This window comes from Equus przewalskii, chromosome 30 (genome assembly GCF_037783145.1).
Source record: "Equus przewalskii isolate Varuska chromosome 30, EquPr2, whole genome shotgun sequence".
NCBI lineage: Eukaryota > Metazoa > Chordata > Mammalia > Perissodactyla > Equidae > Equus > Equus przewalskii.
The window spans coordinates 8,586,327-8,612,529 of NC_091860.1; the positions used below are offsets into that span (position 1 = coordinate 8,586,327).

The window sequence follows — 26,203 nt, forward strand, 5'->3', positions numbered from 1 at the left end:
TTTCAAAACAGGAATATACAGTAAGTGTAATGACATCTTTGTGAGATACAAGAGGCAGAGCTGATTATCTTTACCCTGTGGTTTTATTTTCTGGTGGGAAAAGAAAAGAGATTATTGAAGACAGAGATGTATGAAGGGCTAGAAAGGATCTAGAAAGGCTAAATAACAGAAGGTGGGGAGCGGAGGTGAGGCAAGGCTGTGGAGAAAAGCCGCCTCCGAGGTGCCAAGCAGGTCAGGATGAGCAAGCAGCACTTGATGGAGGCCGTGGGCCGGGGCTGCGCTTGATGATTCTATTCAATCCCAGGAGCTTCCAAGTGGGAGAGGAATTGATCTCATTTATATAAATAAAACTAGACAAATCAGAGGAAACAATGGACTCACACTTCTAATACTGAGCGAGAAGGCCTTCCTAAATACGACACGACACCCAGATGCATGAAGAAAATACCTGACCCGACTAAATAAATACCAAAACCTTGGTATGGCAAAAATCTCTCTCCCCCTCATCCCCTCAACTCCATACACACACACTCATCCTCAACGAGATTTAAAGGTAAATGACAAAAAGAAATCTGTATGGAACAGGAAAAAACATACGCAGCACATGAAAGAGTTAGTATTACATACACACATAAGAACATTAACACATATTCACCTTAAATAAGATTTTAAAGACAAATGACAGAGTGGAAAAAAATGTAGCATATGACAAAAAGGTAGTATATTTATTATATAAAGACCTTAATCATGAAAAAGATGGCTGCTAATATAGAATGGGCAAAGTACAAAAAAAGAAAATTCATTAAACTATAATCAATAAACAATGTGAGAGAAAAAACCTCACTAATCAAAAGAAATGCAAATATTTGTAAACAATTACTACTCAGAGAGGCAAAAATGAGAAAGATTGGCAATATACAGTCCAAAAGACCTTTTTCATATGAATCAATGTTAAATCTTCACATTCTTTGAGCCAACAATTCTACTTTTAGGTATACATCTGAAAGTAACTGGACAAGTACACACAGATGCATACATTACGATACTCAGAGCACTGTTGATCTTTGTGAAAAACTAAAAATGATGTAACTATCTGTCACTAAGGTTTGACAAAAGTAAGGTATAGCCGTAAGACGGAATACAGGTGGCCATTTAAACTGATGTACCTCTAAATTCACTGACAGAAAAATGTACAGTGTAGATGGAGGGGGGTAGCGCGGGACACAAACAGGTGAAAAAACATAAGATGTAATCCTTTCCTTTGGAAAACTGTAGATGCACACGTGTGTAACAGTATGCATGTGCCTAGCTATTTTAAAGACTGTTCACTAAAATGTATACATTGGTTAAAGATGAACTTTCTTCTCTATTAATTTCTTATTGTTTCAATTATGCTTTTTAGAACGAACGTGTATTATCCTCATAGTCAGGGAGAAACTTCTCATTTAAAAAATATTCACACATATATAATAAAGATATCACTTCAATAATACCTGCCAGCCTTTTTATTAGGCAGGAACTAGAGAGTAAATTAAAAATAAACAAAAAACCTCTCACATGAAAGAAAGAACTCAAGGTGAACATGAAGCCTCAGATCCTAGTCTAATCTTGTATTTCACAAAGTAGTAGCAAGGGCAGAAAGAGGTGACGTGGAAAATCAGGCCTCCATTTTAGGACAGAAGGAAGTCAGCATTCTTAAACTGTTCAATATATTTTACTACGGCCTAGTCTAACATTTTCCAAACTGTTCTCTGTTAGACGCGACTGTTCTGACTGATATTAAACATATCTGAGGGAGGGCAAATAGGCTCCCAATCATGTAAAGCACTGTATGTTAGAAAAAAATTAGAAAAACATTAGACACACTTACATAGTTACTCATTATTTAGGATAAAATGTATGTTACAAACAGCATACCATTCAAAGACTGCCAGGAAGATGAATGAGATCATGAACATTCGCTGTTCCAATCTGTAACTGATGCCCAGGCAGCACTATTTAACCACCATGCTGACGTATGTCTCAATTTGATGACTGCTGACCAATTCTAATATTATTATGTTATTAAAATATATTTATATATTTATCATAGTATATGTGGGAATTAGATATACAAAGTAGTATATTTTTATAAATTAAACGTTACATAATTACTATATTAGCAATCCTATTTAGATAGAGAGACACAGATAGGTAGGTAGATAGGTAGGTAGGTAGATAGGAGAGAGAGAGAGATGACCAGACAGTACAGACATCTTGGACGTTTTGACAGGTAATGCAACCTGATCAGCATGACCATGAAGAGGTCTAGTTAGCAGAGCAACATGGCTCAGAATGGCTGGGTTCACAGGCAAATGAGAAGAAGCCAATAATCAAAGACTGGGCATCAGTATTAAAAACAAACCCAAAGTTGGCAAACTCAAATTTTATAAATATTTATACTCACAAATATGAAAAGTACATTGTTTTTTCTAAGTACCACTTCATTCCCCTTCTCCCCAACAACTGCCTTTAGCATTAGTTCAGCCTAGGTTGTCTTTTTAGAACCTTAAAGGAACACATTCAATAACAATGCTTCTCTCTAGCAGACAACATGACTTTTTATCCTTTGTTCTGTTTTTAAATATTCTGAAGGAATTATATATTTTTAAAATTTAAGTAAAACAAATCTTTGCCTAATTACACAATTATAATAAATAACTATTTATTGCCACCCTTTAATCAACATCAAATCTCCCAAAAGTTAATTAATACAAATTGTTCACCTCTAGAACACTTCACATATCAATTTCTCCTTCTTTAAAAAGTATGTATTTAATATTTATACAAAATACATTTAAAAAATTCTTACCCATATTGCAAGTTTTGCCTTATTTCCATCCACTGAAATTGTTTTCACCTTAAAGTCAACACCTTGAAAAAATGAAAATTTTGATAAGAATCCCAATAAAATGTACTTTTAAGATCAATTACCAAGAAAACCAGAAAATCAAAAAACCACTTGATCAAATGCCCAAATTCATACCCCAAATTCTTTGAGTTATAAATGTGAAGATAAAAGAAAAAGTGTCACTAAAGTTCAGCAGCTTAGGACTTAATCAGCATAAACGAAAACCAAATGCTTATAGGATTCAAACACTCACCTACCTGCACTTCTTGAAAAAATAAAAATTTTATTGAAAAAATAAAATTCAATGTAAGGTGGTGACTGAATATGCACATTAAAAGCCACAAGCTAGAATTCATGGTGTTAATATAGAGAAGACTACCCATGGCTGACTGTGGATCAGGGCAGTTTTCACGGGCTCCCTAAGCATCTATACACTATATTGAGTGTTGTCCACAGTCAGCCAATCTCCTAACTCAGATTCGGACCATAGGGAACTTGCAGAATTGGAAAAATATAAAAGGGCCACTCACTTCTTTTCTTAGGAATTCTTTGTTTTATATCCTAAAATACAGTATTAGTTTTACATAACCTTATCAATGATCACTTCTACTGCACAATGGCAAAATGAGAATTTACACACAAAACCTCTGTGCCCAACCCTCTAAGAATCTTCCTAAGTGCAGGAGGGATGCTCAAAGTTCGATGAAAATCTTCCGTAAGTACTAATTTATCTAAAGAGAAGAGTTTCATAAGAAGTCACATAAAGTTTTACTACAGCAGCCCCGAAAAAACCCTCTTCCTTTCCAGGAAAAGGAGTTGACACATGCCATCTGGCTTAAATGAACAGTAACTGCCCACATGTCTTTAAAGAGTATCAAAAGTAACGGCAGTCTATCCCACTAGCCAGAGGGAAAACATCAGCTCAAGACGCTTGGAAAGAAATTTTCAAAAGATCTTATTAGCTTGTCACAATAAATTCACAACAGCCCCAACTAAGATGAACAGCACCCACATATACGAAACACTTAACAGAACACCTGTCACCAATATGAAAATATATTAGTAATTTTTGGATGATTTCTGGTGATCCATGACATACACAAATTAGGCAATAAAAATGCATTTCAAAATGTGCATTATGCCAGGTCTTTCTATACGCCAAAGATTGAAAAAAAATGGTTGGTTGTTTTGGGCTAAGGTGATAAAGGAGTTGATAAAGCCATGCCTCAAATGATGGGCAATCTAGTTAAAGGCCAGTCTGATTACACAGTCCAAGGAAAATTTAAGTATAAAGTTTCTTTGCAGCCAAACAAACAAAAAAATCCCATATATTAAATAATCGTGTATTCACTGGGTCTAGATAAAAATATATTATGCCACACTATCTATATAAAAATGAAATTATTTATTCTATTAATATTGCTTTAAAAAAATACCAAAACCTGAGAAAATTCAGATGAGGGAAATGGTTCTGACTTGGTGCTGGTATTAAATGAAGGCCAATGGTAGACACTATATAGAGACAGCCTGTCATGCATACTCTATGGTTAAATTCTGAAGGTTTTTCAGAGACTATATTCGATCTGAAAGTTACAGGTAACACCTTCGGGGAACACTGCCCACCGGAGTCCTATCAGCAAAGCTAACAGACACAGCTAGCCTGAAAGGGCACCCCATGTGGATTCAGACCCCTCAAGTCTCCATTAATCTTCTCTTGGCTCCTCTGGTGAATCTCATGTGCAGACACTGTGCTCTGTAACTCCCATAGGCTCAAACTGCTTCTTCACCAAGCCTGGTTCTTCTGTTTTGCAAGTGACTGTTAAATTTGTCTTTAATGGTGGCAACAGTGGCAATCTTTTTGATAAATCTGATTTTGCCAACTTCTTACTAGATTTGACTAAACTGCCTTTTCAACCTCCTCATGTGGATGACTAGGAGCTCAGGATAGAAGCATAATGCTTAGGAGAAAATAGCCCTGTGTTTCTCCTCTGCTGTACTACAGCACTGAGCACTTCTGTGACCAGATATGTGGAGGTTTTTCTCATAACAAGCTATTCTCTGACTCTGCAGGGACACCAGCTGGGTGTGCTACAATTCGACTCAGTTCGGACACCATCTGCCTGGAGTCAGAGTCAGATCCCAAGGGCTCAAAGACTGCTGCATCCCCCATTTCAGACACCAGTCAACGTCCAGCTTATTATCTGTGCTTCCGACAAATCGGCTATAAATCAGAGGTTCCCAGAAACCCCTCCTTGATTTGGTTAACTTATGATAGTAGCTCACGGAAAGGATATAACCCAGGAACAGCCAGATAAGAGATGCGTAGGGCAAGAGCTTCCATGGCCTCTCCAAGAGCACCACTCTCCCAGCACCTCCACATGTTGGCCAACACAGAACTCTCCAAACCCATGGTTTCATATATTTATGGAACCATCACTACATAGGCATGACTGATTAAATCATTCACCTTTGGTGACTGAACAAAATCTCCAGCCCCTCCTCCCTCCCCAGAGTTGGGGGAGGCGGGGTGGGACTGAAAGTTCCAATCTTCGAATCACATGGTTGGTTCTCCTGGCAACCAGTCTCCATCCTTGGGGCTTTCTAGAATTCACTGCATTAACATAAAGTCAGGTGTGGTCAAAAGGCTTGTTACGAAAAACAAAAGACATCTTTATTGCTCTTATCAGCTAAGAAATTCCAAGGGTCTTAGGAGCTCTGTGTCAAGAACCATATATTTCTTATTATAAATCACATCATCACACTGAAGAATTATCATTTCAGCTGTTTCCTTGCTGTTCATTTGGGCTTGCATTTTTAATACAATATTTAATTCAATTTCTTTGTAGGAATCTTTTTTAGGCACTCTTGCCTATTTTATAAAGGTCATTTTAGTTAAAACTAGATAATATAATCACTAAGACCTTTAAAACAAGAAGTGGAACATGAAAACTTACCAAAGATAATATCAATAATATGATAAAGAGATACTTGTGAATGAGAAACCAGAGCACATCAATGGAATCATCTGCCTTGTCAAAAGGAGAAAAAGCAATCAATAGAAACTGATTCAAACCTAACAAAGATGTTAGAATTAGCAAACAAGGACATTAAAAACATTTATAACTGTATATGCCACATGCTCACAAAGTTAAGTAAACATGAAAGAGAATAAAAAGACCCATATCAAACATCTAGAGATGAAAATGATAATGTCTCAGATGAAAAATACACAGGATGGGATTAACAGCAGACTTAGATATTGCAGAAGAAAATGTCAGTGAATGTGAACAGCAATAGAAACTACCAAAAAGGAAACAGAGAGAAGAGAATCAAAGAAAATGAGAAAGCATCAGTGATCTGTGGGACAACTTCAAGCAGTCTAATATGCAAGCAAATGTAGACGACAAAAGAGAAAAGAGAGAAGAAAGGGGGACAAAAGATATATCTAAAGAAATAATGGTGGGGTCGGCTCCGAATTTTCAAAATTAACAAAAAGGATAAACTCATAGATTTAAAACAAAGCTTGATGAACCCCAAACACAGAAGCATGAAGAAAACTGTACTAAGGGACATCATAATCAAATTGCTCCAAGGGAAATTAGGAAGTATTTTAAAGTATTTTGAATGAAAAGAAAAATACAACGTATCAAAATTTGTGGGATGTCACTAAAGCAACACTGATGGGAAAATTTATAGCACTAAAGGCCCATATTAGAAAAGAAAAAATGATCTCAAATCAATGACCTCAACTTCCAACCATTTAAGAACACAGACAAATTAAATCCAAAGCAAGCAGAAGAATGGAAATAATAAAAATTCAAATCAGAAATTGATAAAATCAAATCTGTAAAACAATTTTTAAAAAATCAATGAAACAAAAAGCTGGTTCTATAAAGAAAATTAATAAAACTGATAAACTTCTAGCCAAACTGAACAGGAGAATCAGAGAAGACAAAAAGTACCATTTTAAAGAATGAGAAAGATCACATCATTTATAATTGTACAGAGGTTAAAAGGATAACGAGGGAATGTCATGAACAAGTTTATGCCAATAAGTCTGACAACTCAGATGAAATATCAACTTCCTTGAAAGATTAAAAGTTACCAGAATTGACTCAAAAAGAAATAGAAACAAAGAAAATACCTATAGAATATATACAAAAGAGAATCAAAGCATGTCACTATGAAAAATCAACTAAACACAAAAGAAGGCAATAATGGAGGGAATGAGGGACAAAAACTCTATAAGACATACTGACAACAAATAGCAAAATGTTGGCAGTAAATTCTTATCAATAATTACATTAAATTAAGTAGATTAAACTGTCCAATCAAGTCAGAGACTGGCAGAACATATATTAAAAAAAAATCCAGGGGCCAGCCAAGTGGCATAGTGATTAAGTTCACACACTCCACTTCAGTGGCCCAGGGTTTGCAGGTTCAGGTCTCAGACGCAGGACCTACACACTGCTCATCAGCTCATCAAGTGGTGCTGTGGCGGTGTCCTGCATAAAAAATAAGAGGAAGACTGGCACAGATGTCAGCTCAGCAAAAATCTTACTCAAGCAAAAAGAAGCAGACTGGCAACAGATGTTAGCTCAGGGCCAATCTTCCTCACCAAAAAGTAAATAAATAAATAGATGGATAGATAACTAGAGTGTCCTATATCTATTAAAGAAACCAAATCTGAGGTTAAAATCTTTTCCATGAAAAAACTCTACGCCCAGAGTGAATTCCACTAAATATTTAAACAATAATCCATTCTAAACAAACTCTTCCAGGAAACTGAAGAGAAGTGAGTACTTCCTTAGTCATTCTATGAGTTCTACATTATCATGATACTGAAACCAGACAAAGACATTACAGTTAATGAAAACTACAAACTAAGAGTCCCCAGAGCACATAGAGGAAAATGCTAAACAAAATTTGATAACTAATCCAAATATGTATAACAGAACAACACATCACAACCAAGTGGGTTTACCTCAGAAACAAAAGGTTGATTTAACATTGAAAAACATCACTGTGGACTTTGCTATACCAAACTAAAAAACAAACTTCATAAAATCATCTAAACAGATGCAGAAAAATGCATTTAACAAAATCCTACATGCATTCCTGATAAAGCCTCTCAGCAAACTAGAAATAGAAGGGAACTTCCTCAACCTGATAAAGAGCATCTAAGGAAAACTATAGCTAACATCATACTTAACGGTAAAAGACTGAATGCTTTCCCCTTAATATTCAGAAAAAAGAAGGATATCAGCTCTTATGACTTCTATTCAACATCATACTGGAGATTTTTACCAAAGGCAATAATACAAGAAATAAAAGGAATCCAGATTGGAAAGGAAGAATGTAGAAATCCAATGGAATCTACAGGATAAAAAAAAGCTCCTAGAACTAACAAGAAAGTTTAGCAAGGATTGGAGGATACAAAATAAGCATTTAAAAAAATCAAGTGTATTTCACCATATTAGCAATAAACAAAGAGAAATTTCAACAAAAATTTTAAATACCATTTTACATAAAAATTCATGAAATACTTAAGGCTAAAATCTGACAAGAGATATGAAAGACATATAACCACTGCGAGAGAAATTTTAAGAGACCTAAATGAATGAAGAGACATAATGAAGACTCAATATTGTTAAGAGTTAATTCTCCCCAAATTGATCTAAAGGGATACAATGCAATCTCTACCAAAATCCTAGCAGGCCTTTATTTTTAAATCAACAGCTCATTCTAAAATTATCAGGAAATGTAAAGAAACTAGAACAGCCAAAACAACTTTGAAAAATACAAAGTTGATAGACTAACAATGTATGACTGCCAGACTGATTATAAAACTACAAAAATCAAGACAGTGAGGTACTGACATAAAGACAAACAGATAAATGGAAGAGAATAGAGTCCAGAAACAGACTCACACTTACAGGGACAACTCACATTTTTATAAAGGTGCAAAAGCTTTTCAGTGCAGAAAAGAAAATCTTTTCAACTGATGGTGTTGGAACAACTGAATATCCATAAGCAAAAAAAAGAAAAGAAAGAAAAGAGAAAAAACCTTCAATCTATATATGTCACAGTGTATCCAAAAATTAATCCAAAATGAATCACAGACCTAATGTAACACACAAATTGATAAAACTCCTAGAGAAAAACATAGGAGAAAATCATTGCAACCTTCTGTTAAGTAAAAGATACAACACTAAGGGGGCTGGCCCCGTGGCCGAGTGGTTAAGTTCGCGCGCTCCGCTGCAGGCGGCCCAGTGTTTCGTTGGTTCGAATCCTGGGCGCGGACATGGCACTGCTCATCAGACCACGCTGAGGCAGCGTCCCACGTGCCACAACTAGAAGAACCCACAACAAAGAATACACAACTATGTACCGGGGGGCTTTGGGGAGAAAAAGGAAAAAATAAAATCTTTAAAAAAAAAAAAAGATACAACACTAAAATCATCATCCATAAAAGAAAAAACTGATAAACTGGATTTCATCAAAATAAAAAAACCTCTGCTCTTAGAAATAAACTGTTAAGAGAATGAGAAAAGGAGCCACAGACTAAGAAGAAAATATTTGCAAAGCACATATCATCTAATAAAAGACTTCTATGCAGAATATATAAAGAACTCTCAAAATTCAACAGTAAGAAAAAACCCAATTAAAAAACGAACAAAAGACTTAGACACTTCATACAGACACCCCCCCCCACACACAAAAATATATATGGATAGCCAATAAGAAATCTAAAAGATGCTCAATATCATTAGAGAATGTGAATTAAACCATCATGAGATAACCAATACACATCTATTAGAATGGCTAAAATGTGAAAGTCTGATCACACTAAGTATAACAGGTGAGGATGTCAAAGAACAGGAACTTTCATATACTGCTAGGGGAAATGTAAAGTGATACCTTTACTCAAAAATAGACAAACTGTTTTCCAAAGTTCAACATGCATTTACCATATGATCCAGCAATCCCATTACTGGGTATTTACTCCAGAGAAATAAAAATTAACATTCATACAATATCTGGTACCTGAATGTTTATAACAGGTCTATTCATAACCATCAAAAACTGGAAACAACCCAAATGTTCTACAATGGGTGGATGGATAAACCAACTCTGAAACATCCACACAACGGAATACAACCCAGCAATTAAAAGGAATAAACTATTGACACACAACAACTTGATGCAGCTCAAAGGCATTACGCTTAGTGAAAAACCTCAGTCAGAAAAGGTTACAAACTTCATCACTCCACTTACAGGACATTCTCACAAAGTAAAGCGATAAAGACCGACCAGTGGTTGCCAGCAGTTAGAGGCGGGGAAAAAGTCTAACTAAAATAGGATAGCACTCGGTAGCTTTTGGGATCATGGAACTGGCTGGTATTCTGATTGTGGTGGTGATAAAATGACCATTCACATTTGTTATAATACTTAGGTTAAAATCCAAAGAACAACATACCCAAAAAAAGTCAATTTTACTATACGATATATATTTTTTAAGATACTGCTTATCAACTCATATGCTAGGAACGCAACGGATCAAACACACCTTCTGAAAGAATAAATTATCAGAGAACAGGTATTGTAAAAGTTCTGCTTCTTTCCAATTTAAGGTTTACTTTGCTACCAAGTCCAAGATTGATTTTGTAAAACTGTTCCATGGGTTTTGAAAGAAATGAGTTCTTTATTCAAAAGGTTTGTTGATTGTATTATTCTATTTCTCTATGGTCTTATTTGCGTCTATCTAACTATGAAAGAGAGAACAAATCTTCTAATATAACTGTATTTTCATCCAATTCTTCTCTCGTGTTTGAACAGATTTTGCTTTTATATATAGCTTTTATGTTCAATGCTTACTCGTTTATAAACGTTACAGCTGCTCTGTGGATTACTTGGGCCTTTCATCAGTATGTACTACCCTATTTTATCCTTTCCAGTATATTAACCTTAAAGTCCACCTTAACTTACATTATAGTACCACCTTTGCTTTTGTCTTGTTTGCATCTGCCTGGCCTATCTCTTTATTTTCAACCTTTCCTTATTTGTTTTAATTTCCTTTCAACTCCATCTGACAACGTGAATTATTGGAATTGGACCCATTCATATTTAATTAATCGATATATTTAATTTTGCTCCTTCCCCCTTATGTTTAGCATTTTTGGCATTCTGTTCAAATCTGTCTGATCCTTTTTATTGCTGAATTGTATTACTGTGATGTCATTAAAAGAATACCAAGTTAGAAGTTGGGAAGCTGGGTTTAGTCTCAACTCTTTTACTAGTCTCGATAGGCAAAACCTTAACCTCTTTAAGTCAATTTTCCTCTTCTCATTAAGGATATAAAAATTCCTGCTTCACCTGCTTTTTAGTTATTTTTCGGGGGGGAGGGCTGTGGGTGGAGGACATCAGAGGAGGCACCAAGAGAGATACTATAAAAGCTTCAAAGAGCCAATCGAGAACAAGATTACAAAGAACTAGACCCCCAAATCTGAGTTTATAAACAACTTTAAAATACTAATAATAAAACACACTAAGTGCTCTGCTACCCCAGAGGACAGAGTAAACACATTTCAAGAGTTGACAAGGAGTGGGAGCTGGGAGTGAGAAAAGAAGATGTACAAAACCTTATCAAGATTAGAATCTGGAGGATAAAGACTAACGTGGGAGGCCAGGACTTTTGTGGTGACTACCTAAAGAGGGGAAAAACTGTGTGATGTCTGCTGGTCTTGTGGCAGATAGCAAAAGCAAGATGAAAAGATCTGGAGAAGAAAGAGGGGTGTAGGGAAAGTCTTGTCAGAAGCAGGCTGAATTCCAAGGCTCCAACTCAACTCCAGCTGATAGACAGGAGACTGGCAGAGGGGTGGGCGGTCTTAGTCCAAATGGGAATCATTATCCAATGAATAAGAAATAAAACAATAACCAAAGAAAGGCCTGGAAATTAAGAAACACATTCTTAAATCAAAGATTTCAAATGTCCAAAGAGGAAAGCAAAACTGAAAATATAAACTATGCAGAGAGCAATGAAAAAGAAACACACCACGCCAAAAGCTATGGGACATAGTAAAATTTGTTCTTAGAGGACATCTTTATTAAATAAAGGCTAAAAAGAAGGGAACTTAATTCTCATCTTAAACTAACAAAATAAACCAAAAGCAAAGTAGGAAGCAGACAGAGGAAAAAAATAAAGCAATTCCTCAAACAATAAAATACATTCCTTAGGAAAAGGCAGACTACAAAAATACACAAGTTTAGAAATGAGAGAGGAACAGAGGCACAGATAATGAAGAGTTTAAAAGAATATTATGTGCAACCGGCTTAAGAGAGAACTTGGCATGCTTTCCTAGTTACATTCCCAAGGCTGTCCTAAGAAACAGAAAACTTGAAGAGGTTGGAATGGTAAGAAGGGAACAAGGATCAGATTGACTCAGGTAAAATGTAGCCTTCACGGAACAGGTAACTCCAATACTATTTAAGTGAGTAAAGACAACTTAAAAAGATGGTGTAAAAGATGACTTGAGTGGAGCTGTGTTAAAATAGAGCTGGAGCAGCCATTTCAGAGGGATTGCCTTGTATGTCTTGTTTTCTTTATCTTCCAAACCAGGCCAAACCATCAACATTCCAAGAAGTCCATGAGGACAAGCGGAGGGCCTGGGCCTTGCTTGCTCGGCAATAACCCGCATGCCCCATTACAACCTTGTGTCCTTCTGGTCCGCTGTTGGCAGAACGCCAACCACCTGGGCCAGACGCCTAGCTGCTGGGATTTGTAACGATCCAGGGCCTGGACAACCTGGATCTTACCTTATCTCACTCAAAGAACATCATGTCTTAAAGGAGCACAGAGCCCCTCCACACGAGCTACTGTTCCTGGGAACGCTGGCTGTACCAGACACAGCCCTTCTTGGCGAGCACAGCCTTTGTGCCCCCTGCCCAGATAAGCAGCCTCCTCCCTGTGCGCAGTAGCGGCACACAGTGCTGCCCAGCCGGCCGCCAGTGGACACTCCTCGTACGTAAATCTCAGTAAGCCCATATGTCTCTCATGCCGTCTCCAGGTCATTTCTTCGGTCTCTCCTCTACCTATCCCACGCTGCTTGCACAACTGGGCACACGGCCAGACAACAAGAATATCCTGTTTGTAAGGACCAATCAAATTAGACTTGCTGATGACCGAATCGCTAACCAATCAGCAAAGTACAAGTCTAGCCTTTGGTCTGATGACCGAATCACAAGTCAATCCATGAAGTACAAGCCTAGCCTTACCTCATCCAGCACCAATGAACTCCTCTTCAATATACCTTAGCTCATCTTCCGCCCTTTTTCCCTTAAAAACCCAGAGCCCCTCTCCTGTAATCAGGATACTATTTGGGTTTCTACCTGAATCTGCACTTCGTGAACTGCAATTCTTTGATTCCAAATAACCGCTTTGCCTCTTACACTGGTTTCTGTTTTTGTAGGTTGACAATGGAAAACTCCTTCATTTTACAAACCAGTACAACTTGAAGACCAAATCCTCATTTTAAAAAAATACAAAAAAGGAGAGACTATCTTAGGAATACAAATAGCTAAATTAAGTATTAGTCAATAGAATCCAGAAATATGTCAAACGATCTGAGTGAAGACTCATCTATGGAAGCAAGGACATTTCAGTATAAAAAAGTCTATCAACCATCAATCAATGCTGAAAAGGCATATGAAAAAAATCACAACTTTTCCTCATAAAACCTCCAAGTAAAATAGAAAGCAGAAACTCTTTACATATCATGAAGATCATTTGTCATTATTCTAAACAGAGAAATGCTAGACATTTTTATTGCTTTATTCCAATTAGAATGTTTAATTGAATGAAATTATATGAATAGAATCACTATATTTTTCTTTGAATTCTCATATTTCTAAATATTTTAACAAGTCTATGTCATGACATTAAACAAGATATATAAACTCATTCGTTTCCATTTTAATTAAATTATCTTTTTGTTAAGTAAGTCCAAACTATAAGGTAACTTGCAGATGGAACAGATTTGGTCTCTGTCCTTAAAGTCAGACACAGGTAACATGACGGCACAGTCATCAGTATTTTTAAAAAACTTATTAAGGAATTGATAAGAATCACTGATCTAAGGCAACCATTAGCCAAAATCTCTCTAACTTTAGTTGAAATCTATCAACCCTCAAAAGAACACGTTTACATATTTTAACAACTATAAGTCTCACAAACAGATTAGGAAATAGTTTGTGAACCTATCTTAAGTGGGGAACTGGTTTTAAATTTTCTGATTTTTTTATTTGAGAGTCTTACATAAAGTACTCTTTTTATATTCAAGGGTTATCTATAAAACAGGGTACATTAAAAATCTTAACATGAAGAACTTTTGCCTATTTAATGAGATTATATAAAGTTAGCCTATTTTCTACAAGGATCTAGCTTTCATGCTTAAATTTCAACCAATTCTATCTATGCAGCTGATTAAGTAGCAACATACGGCCTTGCCATAGCAGAAAAAGAAATCTAATGCCTTTTTTTTCCCCCAACACCCCCATGTAATAAACAAATAAAAAACCTGGTCAAAGCAGTCTTAGAATTTTGTGTATGTGTTTACTTTCATGTCAGAAATGTTATCTTGGATTGTATTTTTAAATACTTGTTGCATTTCATTATGTTTCTTCTTCTGAGACTCAAATACGCAAATGATGAATTTCCTTTCTGATTTCCATATCTATCACTTTCTCTAATTTGTATTAACATTTTTATTCATTTTGGTAAATTCTACCCACTTTTCCCATTTCCGGGTTCTATGTCCTCTATTGTTTTCTATCTTCCCTTGTGATCCTTCCAATTTCCCTTTCATTCCAGTAATGATTTTATTTTTTTATCTTATTTCTTTTTCTTTCCACTCAATCAGCTTACACTGCATTTTCTCAAGCACTTACACTACCCCTTCCTTGACCTCTTACATCACTGCTTTGTGCTCTCACTGGTAAACACTTGCATTAAGGGTTTTAAATTCATGGCAAAATATTTCACCATGATTTTCATCTTCTTTGCAGCAATATTTTTTCTGGTGAGTATTCTTCACCTGTCCTTTGTTTTTCTGTTCTTTTCTTCCTTTGTGATTCCTGAATGGTGGTAGTGGCCTTGAGCTGGATTCTTTTTGATTAACTCATCTTTGAATGATGGGAGGTTTTCCCGAACAAGCTATTTGTAGGACGTTCACGCAGGCAGCCACAGTGACTCCAGTTCTGGACAGCAAAACTCTGTCTTGACTTAGAATTTTACATAAGAATTGTTTAGTTTTTTACTTCTCAACAGCCAACGGTGACAGGCAGCCTTGAGGTTTTTCACAATGCAAAGGCACTTCCTCCCCTACACTTGGACAGACAAAAGCAAAAATGGCTGGTTTGTGTGACTTCTTGTTTGGCTTCATCTCCCCAACTTCTTGGAATCAAAACAGGTGCAGGAAAACTCCTGTCATGAGCTTAAGAAACCCATTTTGGTTTTGCAAACAAGGGATTTAGGTTTTGTGCCCCAGGGTGGGCCTCTCCACTTCATGAAGCATCTTTGCCGGCTCAGAGCTCTGCAGCTGTGGCATCCTCTCTCTACTTAGTCTCACGTGCAGGCTGCTTAGTCTCCACTGTTTTTGGCAGCCATTCCAACTCTTCTGTGGCTTGGGGTTTTAGCCATCTTCTAGTTTAGTGGAATATGGGGTTTGTGCTTTAGTTTTTCCCTCTCTCGTTGTTATTAGCTAATTGCCAGAAAGCAAAAGAAGAAAATGCCAACTTTATAGTACCATCTTCAAACTCAAAATTCAATAAAATTATCTTAAAAGAATATTTTATATAAGACAGAAAATTGAGCGTCAAACTATATTACTGAAAGATAAAGGTGTGCTTTCCTTACTATTTTATTGTGAGGTAAAATACTAATTTTCCACAAAACACTAATTTTCACAAGGCCATTAACAATTGAGCTAATTGTTTTTATTTTAAAAATTCATGTGTATATTGATTATAACCTAAGGCAGAAAATAATCTGACGACTAAATGTAAAAGATACTTTTCAAGACCCAGGGGCCATTTGGGGAACAAATTACGTATATCCTCATCAGTGCGCCATAATCTTAGTATTTGTTCTTAAGGCAGTCAAAGCCTTTTTAATAATAAGGACAAAACAGAATCTGTCATTCTGCAAGTCCCCAGATTCCAGCTGGATTTGAAATGAAGATAGACAGCTTTATATTACATATAAGATCATTCCCTTAGTAAAATTTTAACTCCAGGCAAGTTTATTTTCCCGCCAATTACTATTCTTCTACTCCTTGCTATCCATTACCAGGCATGTCCGAGAAAAATAAAGTTCTACTACTAATTTTTTACAGGAACAAATAATATACCAAAGTCAAATTAAAATGGATTTTGAATTACTAGTGTTTTAAATGATTCCCTTTCACACACATAAGAGTAAATCTGTACACGTTAACATGTCATACAAAAGCTAAAGAATGCCTGATATAATTTATTAAACATTTAGAGGCATCATGAGTTATTACAGATAAAAAGAAACAAAAAAGAGCTTTTCCTTACAGAAAGCTAAATAAAAGATGTAGATGGGAACGATGGAATTTGAAAAATCACCATTTGACAACCAACCTAGTTACAATGACAGGATGATACTTTACAATAGAGAAATGTCACATATATCACCTTAAGTAACCAAAGTCCTATCACTAGGAATGGTACAAATATACACCATGCTCCAAGAAGCACTTCTGTGGAATTCCTGCCAAAAATGCATAACCTGAATCTAACTATGAGGACACACTGGACAAACGCAATTGATGGATAGTCTACAAAATAACTGATCTGTATGTACTCTTCAAAAATGTCAAGGCCATGAAAGACAAAAAAAGACTGAAGAACTGTTCAGATTAAAAGAGACTTAAGAGAAGTGATAACTAAATTCAAAGTGTGATCCTGGACTAGATCCTAGACCAGAAACAATTCTTTTTCCTTTGCTATATAAGACATTAGTGGGACAATTGATGAAATCTGTCTGTATACAGAATTACATCTATGTTTATTCAGGAAAAACACATGATTTAGAGATTAAAGACATCATGTCTGCAATTTACTCTCAAGCAATTCAGAAAAACAAGAATATCGCGTGTGTGTATGTAGAGAGAGAATGACAAAGCACATGTGATAAATACTAACATTTGGGGAATCTGAGTAGGACGTACAGAAATCCTTTATACTATTTTCACAACTTTTCCTAAGAATGACATTGTTTAACAATAAGAAGAATAGGAAAAAAAAACCTAGACACACAATAAATAAAAACAAACAAAACCTGTTAACAGAAACTCTTTATTTTCCCTGTTAATGCTAGGATCATCTTTACCACGCTCCACTCATCAGATCATAAAATTTTAGAGCTGTAAGAAAAATGTATTCTCTCCAAAACTTGTCAATTCAGATGAAGACAATGAAGGCAAATGACTTGCTCAAGCTCACAACCAGTGCGAGGCAGAGCCAAGACTACTATCTTGCTCTGACTCAGCTCTTTCAACCACTGCAAGCTGTCTCTCGATCCCTTTATATTGTCGTCTATTCCCTAAACATGTGATACCAAAATATCCAGCTCTATCTTCTCATATCTTCTAATAAACTAACGTGGCAAACCTCTTCCAGGCAATGTAAATTTCATTTTAAAATGGTATTTAGGTATTATTGTTCCTAACAATACTTAACAACTAATTTTTTTTTTTTTTTTAAAGATTTTTTTTATTTTTTCCTTTTTCTCCCCAAAGCCCCCTGGTACATAGTTGTGTATTCTTCGTTGTGGGTTCCTCTAGTTGTGGCATGTGGGACGCTGCCTCAGCGTGGTCTGACGAGCAGTGCCATGTCCGCGCCCAGGATTCGAACCGACGAAACACTGGGCCGCCTGCAGCGGAGCGCGCGAACTTAACCACTCGGCCACGGGGCCAGCCCCACTTAACAACTAATATTAATAAATACGTTGAGTTCAAAATATATGCCAGATACTATAGCAAATGCTAAAAACACAAAATTAACATACTCTACTCCTGGGTAATACTTTTAGGTCCATGATGATAAAGACTAAGTCTATATTATCCATCATTATAACCTCACATCTTAGGACAGTGCCTGGCATACAAAAAATATTCAAATAATTGCATAATACAAAATAAAAGACAATCAAGGAAATGTGTGTACAGATAATTACAATACCAGCAGTGTGAACAAAGTGCCATGAGACAACAGATAAGGATGTTATTTCTGCTTGGTGAGATCTAGAAAGGCTCAGAAATTTAATGACACCAAAGTAAAGCCTTGAAAGACAAGTAAGATTCCGACAGACAAGGAAGCAATGGGGTGGTGAGGGGACGGTAGGGGAAATGAGATAGAACAGCGTGAAGGCAAGAAAATATCCAACATTTCTATTAAATTTTTAAACATAGGCTTACCTATTGTTGCTGCAAGTTCTGGATCAAAAGTATCATCTGTGAACCTCAAGAGCAGGCTAAAAAAGATGTTAAAAAGATAGGTTAGAAACTTGACTTTTCTTTCTAGTCATTTCGTAAATGTTCATAATTGCTATATTTTGTCACAAATTAGATAACAGCAGCTGATGTAGGGAGCTGGCCCCGTGGCTGAGTGGCTAAGTTCACACGTTCCGCTTCAGCAGCCCAGGGTTTTGCAGGTTCGGATCCTGGGTGAGGACATGGCCCTGCTCCTCAGGCCATGCTGAGGTGGCGTCCCACATAGCACAACCAGAACAACCTACAAGTAGAATATACAACTATATACTGGCGGGCTTTGGGGAGAAGAGGAAGAAGCAAAAAAGAAGATTGGCAACAGATGTTAGCTCAGGTGCCAATCTTAAAAAAAAATGAATAGCTGATGTAGGTCTGCTCCCAGAAGTACTGCCTCCGTGCAGGTATACATGGAGGACTTAAATTATCCGAAAGGCAATTAAAGAATCCCAAGAGCAAAGCAGTTTACTAGAAAATATATTCCCCATGCTCCCCTACACAATTCCTCAAGTGTGAAAAGGTTTTGTGGGTTGTTTTTTCCGAACTGTACTGGTATGTCCTTCTGAGAAAATTATATCAACAACATGTCATGCTTTAACTAAAGTAGATGAAAGGCGGGAAAATAAGTTTGTTGGAACGCAATCAATTAATTAAAAAAAAATCTGATGTGTAATCCACTCTGAACGCAAGTAAAAACAGAAAGATGTGAAAGGCAGCATTTTCTAACAAGTAGCATGACTACTCCCTAAGTGGGAAGAGAAGAAACAGTAAAACGTGAGGAGAGAAAGATCACACGATGGCCAGAGTAGGCACACTCTGGCAAACAACAGGTTTTCTTGTTGTTAGTGCCCATGAGTGGATTCCGACTCCTAGCGCCCTGTGTACAGCAGAGCAGAACCCTGCCCCGTCTTTCTGTGCCACGCTCTCACCTTCCAGCACTGTTATCAGACCTGCTCTACCGCTATGCATGGGGTTTTCACGGCCAATGTCTTCAGAAGTGGGTGGCCAGGTCCTTCTTCCTGGTCTGTCTTCTTCTGGAAGCTCCACTGAAACCTGTCCACCATGGGTGACCCTGCTGGTATTTGAAATACCAGTGGCATAGCTTTCAGCATCATAGCAACACACAGCTGCTACAGTATGACAATCAACAAATGAGTAGTATGGTTCCTTGACCAGGAAACAAACCCCAGCTACAGAGGCGAGAGAGCCGAATCTTAACTACTAGACCACCAAAACATTAGGTACACTGGATGAAATCAAGTAGGCAAGAGGAAGCTACTGAAAGCTTTTTTAAAGAAAGGAATAGCAAGAACCTCAAATTAATACCAGGAAAAAAAATGCAACAAAGACAACTGCCATCTTATGATGAGAAATAACAAAGGACTAAAGCTAGGAAAGAGTAAAGAAACTAGAAAGAAAGGGATAAAACGAAAGCAAAGGATACCATAAGGATACTCTAAGATTTCACGTTTCCCAGAATTATTTTATTTAATATAAGGCAGAACTGTCAGTTACTAGAAGCTTTTCAAAAATAAAATCTAAGCTTTTGTAAAAGCTTAGACTTATAAAATTAATGAATCTTCCCTCATATTATCTCCTAAAGTAGGACAAGACTGTTCTAATGACCTGTTTGCATTAATAAAAATCAAGGCACTAGCTATCATGTCTGACTTGCAGAAAAAAATTTATGAATATTTCTATAGGTTGTACTTATTACTGATAGAGATTTTTTTTTTTGGTCCACAGAGTAGACTGCAAAATACAATGGCCTCTTGGTAGTTTCCAAACCCAGTATCATTAATTGTTGAAGAATTAACTTTCCCTTTTTGGTTTTGCTTTCTTCTGTTTACCATAAAACCAAGAGCACACAAGCAAAGTAAAACAGAAGAGTCAAACTGTAGATTCTTCTACTTAACATTGAACCCTCTTGACTATAACTATTTTTACTTACTTCCAACATGAGTCAGGTGACAGCACTAATAAGAATCTTGAAAAACTACTTACAAAAGTTTTCTTCTCTCTGCAATGTTAAACTTTAAAGTAATAAAAGTGAAGATTTACTAAAAATTTCAGTGACTCATAATTTAAGAATAGAAAAGATATGTACCTATACTTCATCACCACAGAAAACATTATTACAAAAACAGAGAACTTGGAGAGTAGTGGTAATGATAACAATACCATAATAATAATACAAATAATAACAATGGTATTGGCCATTATTTACTGAACATCAACAATATGCCAGACACTGAGCCAGGAGCTTTGCTTGCATAACTGCTAATCCTTACAACAATCTTTGTCATCAACGGTACTTTGTTACGAAAGACAGGGAACTGAGATGGTGCAAAGCAACAAATCTGAATATAGGCTCTGAGTGTAAGTCAGCAGATCTTAGCCAGGAGTACACTCTGAGCTCAAAATGTATTCTAAATTCTGTGTATGCATTTTTCTAGGCAGAGTCTTTTTCTTTATAGGATTTTGAAAAGAATCCACAACCTAAAAACGATTAAGAACCACTGCTCTAAAGAAAGTATATTTAAGCCTTCATATTTTCAAAGTTAAAGGAGCAAAATACTCTCCATGCAGAGCTATACAGATGGAAGCAGTAACTACCACCATTCCACTTAAAGACGACCAAATTTATAACAAACAGTATGATTATAACTAATCTGCATTTCTTAATTTACAAATGAAATTGGCCAAAAAGGATGGGAATACAAGAGGCACAGGAGGGCAGTAATTTAGATAACAGGCCTCTAGAAGCCCTTCTAGTTTCTGAAACACTTTGCTACTTCTTTACTGCACCATGGCTGGCCACAGAATCAAAGACTGTTAGACACTGAACCTTAGACAGGGCTGGAGAGATTTCTACTCCAACCTCATTTTTCAAATGAAGAAACGAAGGCCTAAAGTTTTCAAATATCACACACAAGGTCACACAAGTGGCAGCATCAGTTTCATAATCCTGATTTCCTGGCTGCTATCACACATGCTCCTTACACTCCAACAGTATGAAATAAACAGGAAAATAACCCACTAATTTGAATTAGTTAAGATATCCTTTGTTGTGCAATGACTTCTCAACAACATAAGTGATATCTCATTTCCACTAACTCTTAATCTGTAAAAAAAAAAAAGAAAAAAAAGAAACAAACCATTGGTTTGAACAACCCTTTAAGAGTATATCCAGGAGAAATGTTTTTGTAGTAACTCACCTTAAAAAGCATAGGCTTCCATATTGTAGTGATTTATTCTCATCCAGAAAGGCAGGTGTTCAAGGTTGTTTTTCAAAGCATATCACATACACTAATAATGTATATTTAGCTAGAAAAATAAGCCAACTTTCTCCCTAAATAGAATCCTTTCTTGAAAGAGGTAGTTAAAGGTGTTAAAATTTCTCAGTGAGCAGCTGATAATTCACCACTAAGTACTGAGAAACAGTTTGGAGCAGATTAGATCCAAATAAGTTTGTTTGAGGGGAGGGGACTAAGAAAACCAATAAATCCACTTAACAGATTTTACTCCAGAGGAAGAAATTCAATTATGTAAACACAGTACCTCCAGTCAACCTTCCAGAAAATTTTAACATAGTTGAGTCACTCATCCAATACATTTAGAAAAAGTGCCAACCAACTATGTACTGGGCTGAACCACATGAAACGACATTCAACCAATTCTTGACTTCAAAATCAGCAATTTCACATGCCTTAACCTAAATGAGAGTCACATTTCAAGAAAAAAAAAAGGTCACAAGGCTATGGAATTCCTATTAAGACAATGTTCAATATAGTAATTAACTTTTTAACTCTCAAATAGATGGTGATCATAAAAATGATTTTATCCAGCCCTTTAAGTAACACACACACACACACACACACACAAATCGTACTATTTTGCTAGCTCACGTTTCATTAATTTATTCCTTGTTACGTACAAATCCCACACTCCAACATACACAGAGTACATTAAACGAAGAAAACTATGAAAATGTATCGTGATGCTTTAAAATTATACAAAATTTCAAAGCATATTACAGAATAAGATTTCAAATCTTTAAGTACCTAAAAAAGTAAGCCTTTATGAAGTGATCTGAAAAATAAGTTTATCAGGAGGTATAGCTAAAATATGAAATTGCTTACGGCTCCTGGAATTGACTATTGTTCAAAGATCAAAGCAGCCCAGACTGTAATCTACTCATAACCAGATGGCAAGGATGACTTCACCTGGAGAACGTTTTTCTAAGACCTGGATGAAACCACATCCTCTTGCAGCACCCACCGAGCTCCAGGTCTCACCTTATACTCAACCCGAACTACTGTCAATAGGATTTTCCCCCAAGAAGGAGTCAAGAAAGAAAAGACACAAATGCTAATTTGTTCTTTTACCTCTAGATGATCTGGCAGAATGAGAAGTAACAATTACACTTTATTTCCAAAGGTGGGCCACAGCTTAAGCTCTAGCATCTTAGACTGAAGGGAGCTACGCGAGTGGTCAGATGACCAACGAGCGCTTTCACAGCTGACTCAGAGAAAAACATAAAGGAATCGGCAAAGGGGTGCACCAAAATAGGCCAGGAATGTGGTCCAAGGCGTCGCGAAACTTCCAGCGCAGAACGTTACGTGTTTAGAGAAAGCCCGACAGAAAGCCCAAAGTGATGAAGTTACAACTCTTACCTGGCGGGGTGACGGGCGGCCTGCACCCCGAGGGGCCGCGACGAGGCCTCCCCAAGGCCGGACTTGGGCCCGAACCCGCCCGCCGCGCCCTACGCTCCGCGGCCGCAAGCCGGCCGGCCGGGTGGCGGCCCTCGGGATTGTTTTTCGTGCTGCGACAGGAGGCAGGGCGATCCCGAGAACCCGGGCCTGGCCGAGGCCGGGCACCCGGCGGGCTGGCGCGGGGCGGGCGCGGGCGGCAGGGCCAGAGGCCCGCGCGGCAGAGAGGCCGGGAGGCCGCGAGCGGAGCCCGCCCCAGCCCGGCCCGCGCCCGCCGCCGCCGTTTACCGTTCCCGTCGCGGCCCAGGAGACAGCGGCCACCGAGGCAGAAAGCAGCCCGCCGGCCTCGCCACGGCGCGCAGCCCCGCCTCACCTGGACTTGCCCACGCCGCTCTCGCCGATGATGAGGATCTTCAGGGTGGTCAGCACGTCCTCGTCCATCCTGCCCCTGCTCCGCTCCGGCCCAGCAAGCCACCCCTCTCCGGCGCTCAACCAGCCCTTCACCAGGCAGAGCTGCCCGCGCATGCGCACCGCTCCGCGGCTGCCACCTTCCTTTTACACCGGGTGTTTAGGTTGCAGAGGCCTCCGACGCCCCAGTTCCGCCTTGAGGTAGCTCTGCGGCTGCGCAAACCTACAGTCCCGGGCGTCTTTCCGGAGAGCCGTGTCATCCCTTGCGCAAGCGCAGATGGGGAGAGCCGTGTGCCATTTCAGAGGGTAGGCTCTTCTGCCTCCCGAGTCCTGAGCCAACCGTCCTTCCGTTGTGTACTTGGGAAAGGACTGAGTAGGAGGAGTATAATACTCTCTTATTTCAGCAGCTGCTCCGAATAGCTGCTTTGCAGTGGGAAAAGCATTGTGCTTGCAGTCAGGTTATCTTAAATTTAGGTTCCAACTCTACCGTATAACCGCCTAGTGTTGCCTAGCCCTCTGAGCCTGTTTCCCCATCTCGCAGACGGAGGCCGTAATACTTCGTAGAATAATAATGGCTTCTTGGAATTGTTACGAAAGTTAAATGAGCTAATTTATGAAGACACTTTGGAAACTCAAGTGCTCTAGAGATGATGTGATAACGTATTAACTTCCTAGTTTATCCTCTGTTAGATTAAAGAGTACTCACGAGTCGGTGCATCTTGAAAGGGAGATGTAAACTTCAGTTAGATGAGGTGCATGCAATCGTTTGATGATGCAACTTCAAACCAACTATGCCTGTTTATTAAGAACTGCTACACCACAATGGCAGGAATTGTACGTATATGCTTTGTCTTCTTCACTAAGTTGTAAATCTTAGTGAAGGTACCATGATACCTAGCAAAGTTCCTGGTACATGGCAGACACTAAATAAGCATTAGTTCTCCAGTCATATCTTATACTTGCAGCTAATGCCAGATACAGTAGATATTTGGTTAAAGAATATGTATTAATAAAACAAGTTAAGGATTTAGTTTTTTAAATACCTGGAAAAAGCTCTTTCACCGGATATGCAAATGGCTCCTTCACCTGCTTCAGGTCTTTGCTCAAATGTTGCCGCCTTAATAAGGACTTCCCTGTCCATACCACTGAGATCTGCAAATCCGTCCAGCGTTCCCTATACTTTTTTGGAGTTATTTTTTGTATAGCACTTACCACCCTCCAATATACTATACATTTTACTACCTTATTTGTTCACTGTCTAACCTTCCCCAAAGAGAAGGGAAACTTTATCAAGGCAAGGATTTTTGTCTGTTTTTTTGTGTAGAAAGTAGTTCTTGGCATATAATATGTGCTAAATATTTGTGGAATTAATTGAATGAACGTTCTTGACTCAATTTCTAACTCTGGAAAATGATGCTAACCAAACAACCTCAACCTCTCATAAAATTGCCATTGAAATCTCAGTCAATTCAATTCAGCCTACTTTTGGCTATGGCAACAGAGCTTGTTTGCAAGGCTCGCAGTATTGTCAAGCTCTCCCACTCTGGGGTAACGATTCTAAAAATCTAGTCCCAAGATCCCTAGAGATCCCTTTCAGGGGGTCTGCAAGATCAAACTATTTTCATAATTATTTAAGATGCTATTTACTTTTTTCACTCTTGTTCTCTCATAATAATACAGTGGAATTTTCCAGAGGCCACATAAAATGTGATAGCAAAACAGGTAAAAGGCAGAAACAGATATGAGAATTCAGCTGTTTTCTATTAAGCCAGACGTTAAAGAGATTTGTAAAAATGTAAAATAATGCCACTCTTCTCACTAATTTTTTGTTTTAAAATAATTATTTTCATAAACAATGATATTAACTAGTAATGTTTGTTTTTTAATGAATTAATACCTTTAAAATTTTCTGTTTTAATTTCTAATTAAGTATTAATAGATGTAGTCGCATTGTGAGCTCTTTTGAGTCCTCAATAATTTGTAAACGTGTACAATAATTTGTACAACCAAAAAGTTTGAGAACTGTTGCACTGTACTATTCACACCAAGATTTAAAAACAAAAACAAAAACTTTCTCATCTAAAACAGGCCTGGATTTGTTGATGTTGCATGTAACATGGTTGATCTACTTTGGCAACATCACATTCTCTGAGATTTCCTCCTACCTCTTGGCCACTTCCCAGTTTTTTTGAGCTCCTCTAGTTCATGTTTTGAACATTTTTGTTCTTTGAGTTTTAGCCTGGTTTTGCTTTCTTACTCTGCACACACATTGTCTTCTTGGACTTACATGGCTCCCTCATCCCACTTGCTTTGAGGACTCTCAAAGTTAAATCTATGGCTGAGATTTCCCTCCTGAGCTTCAGACCAATATATACAACTGCCAAGACATCTCCACGTGGGTATGCCCAGGTGGAGAATGCCAAGCTAAACATAATTTACACTGGACTCATTATCTTCTTCTCTATACCAGCTTTTTCTCCTGATTTCCTTCTTGGGGAATGACATTAACACCCATTTCACTTTCTCTCCCTCACTCCTGACACCGAAACATTTAGTCCTCACACTTCTACCCCTTAAGCATCACTTAAATTTATCCACGTTTTTCATCTCTACCGCCATGGCAA

The 26,203-nt window shown here is 37.7% G+C and overlaps 1 protein-coding gene across 2 annotated transcripts in view; it reads right to left on the reverse strand.

The window, feature by feature from the left end:
• The window catches only part of RAB18 (RAB18, member RAS oncogene family), a 34,578-nt gene extending 8,997 nt beyond the window's left edge, over nt 1-25,581 (reverse strand). For both annotated transcript variants that reach the window (XM_008529603.2, XM_008529602.2), the window contains exons 1-3: nt 23,545-25,581; nt 18,391-18,446; nt 2,852-2,913 (exon numbers count right to left, since the gene is read on the reverse strand). In XM_008529603.2, coding sequence (XP_008527825.1) covers nt 2,852-2,913; nt 18,391-18,446; nt 23,545-23,696 — 270 coding nt within the window. In that variant the 5' untranslated portion in view covers nt 23,697-25,581. The remainder of the gene's footprint in view (nt 1-2,851; nt 2,914-18,390; nt 18,447-23,544) is intronic.
• Between the last annotated feature and the right edge of the window lie 622 nt (nt 25,582-26,203).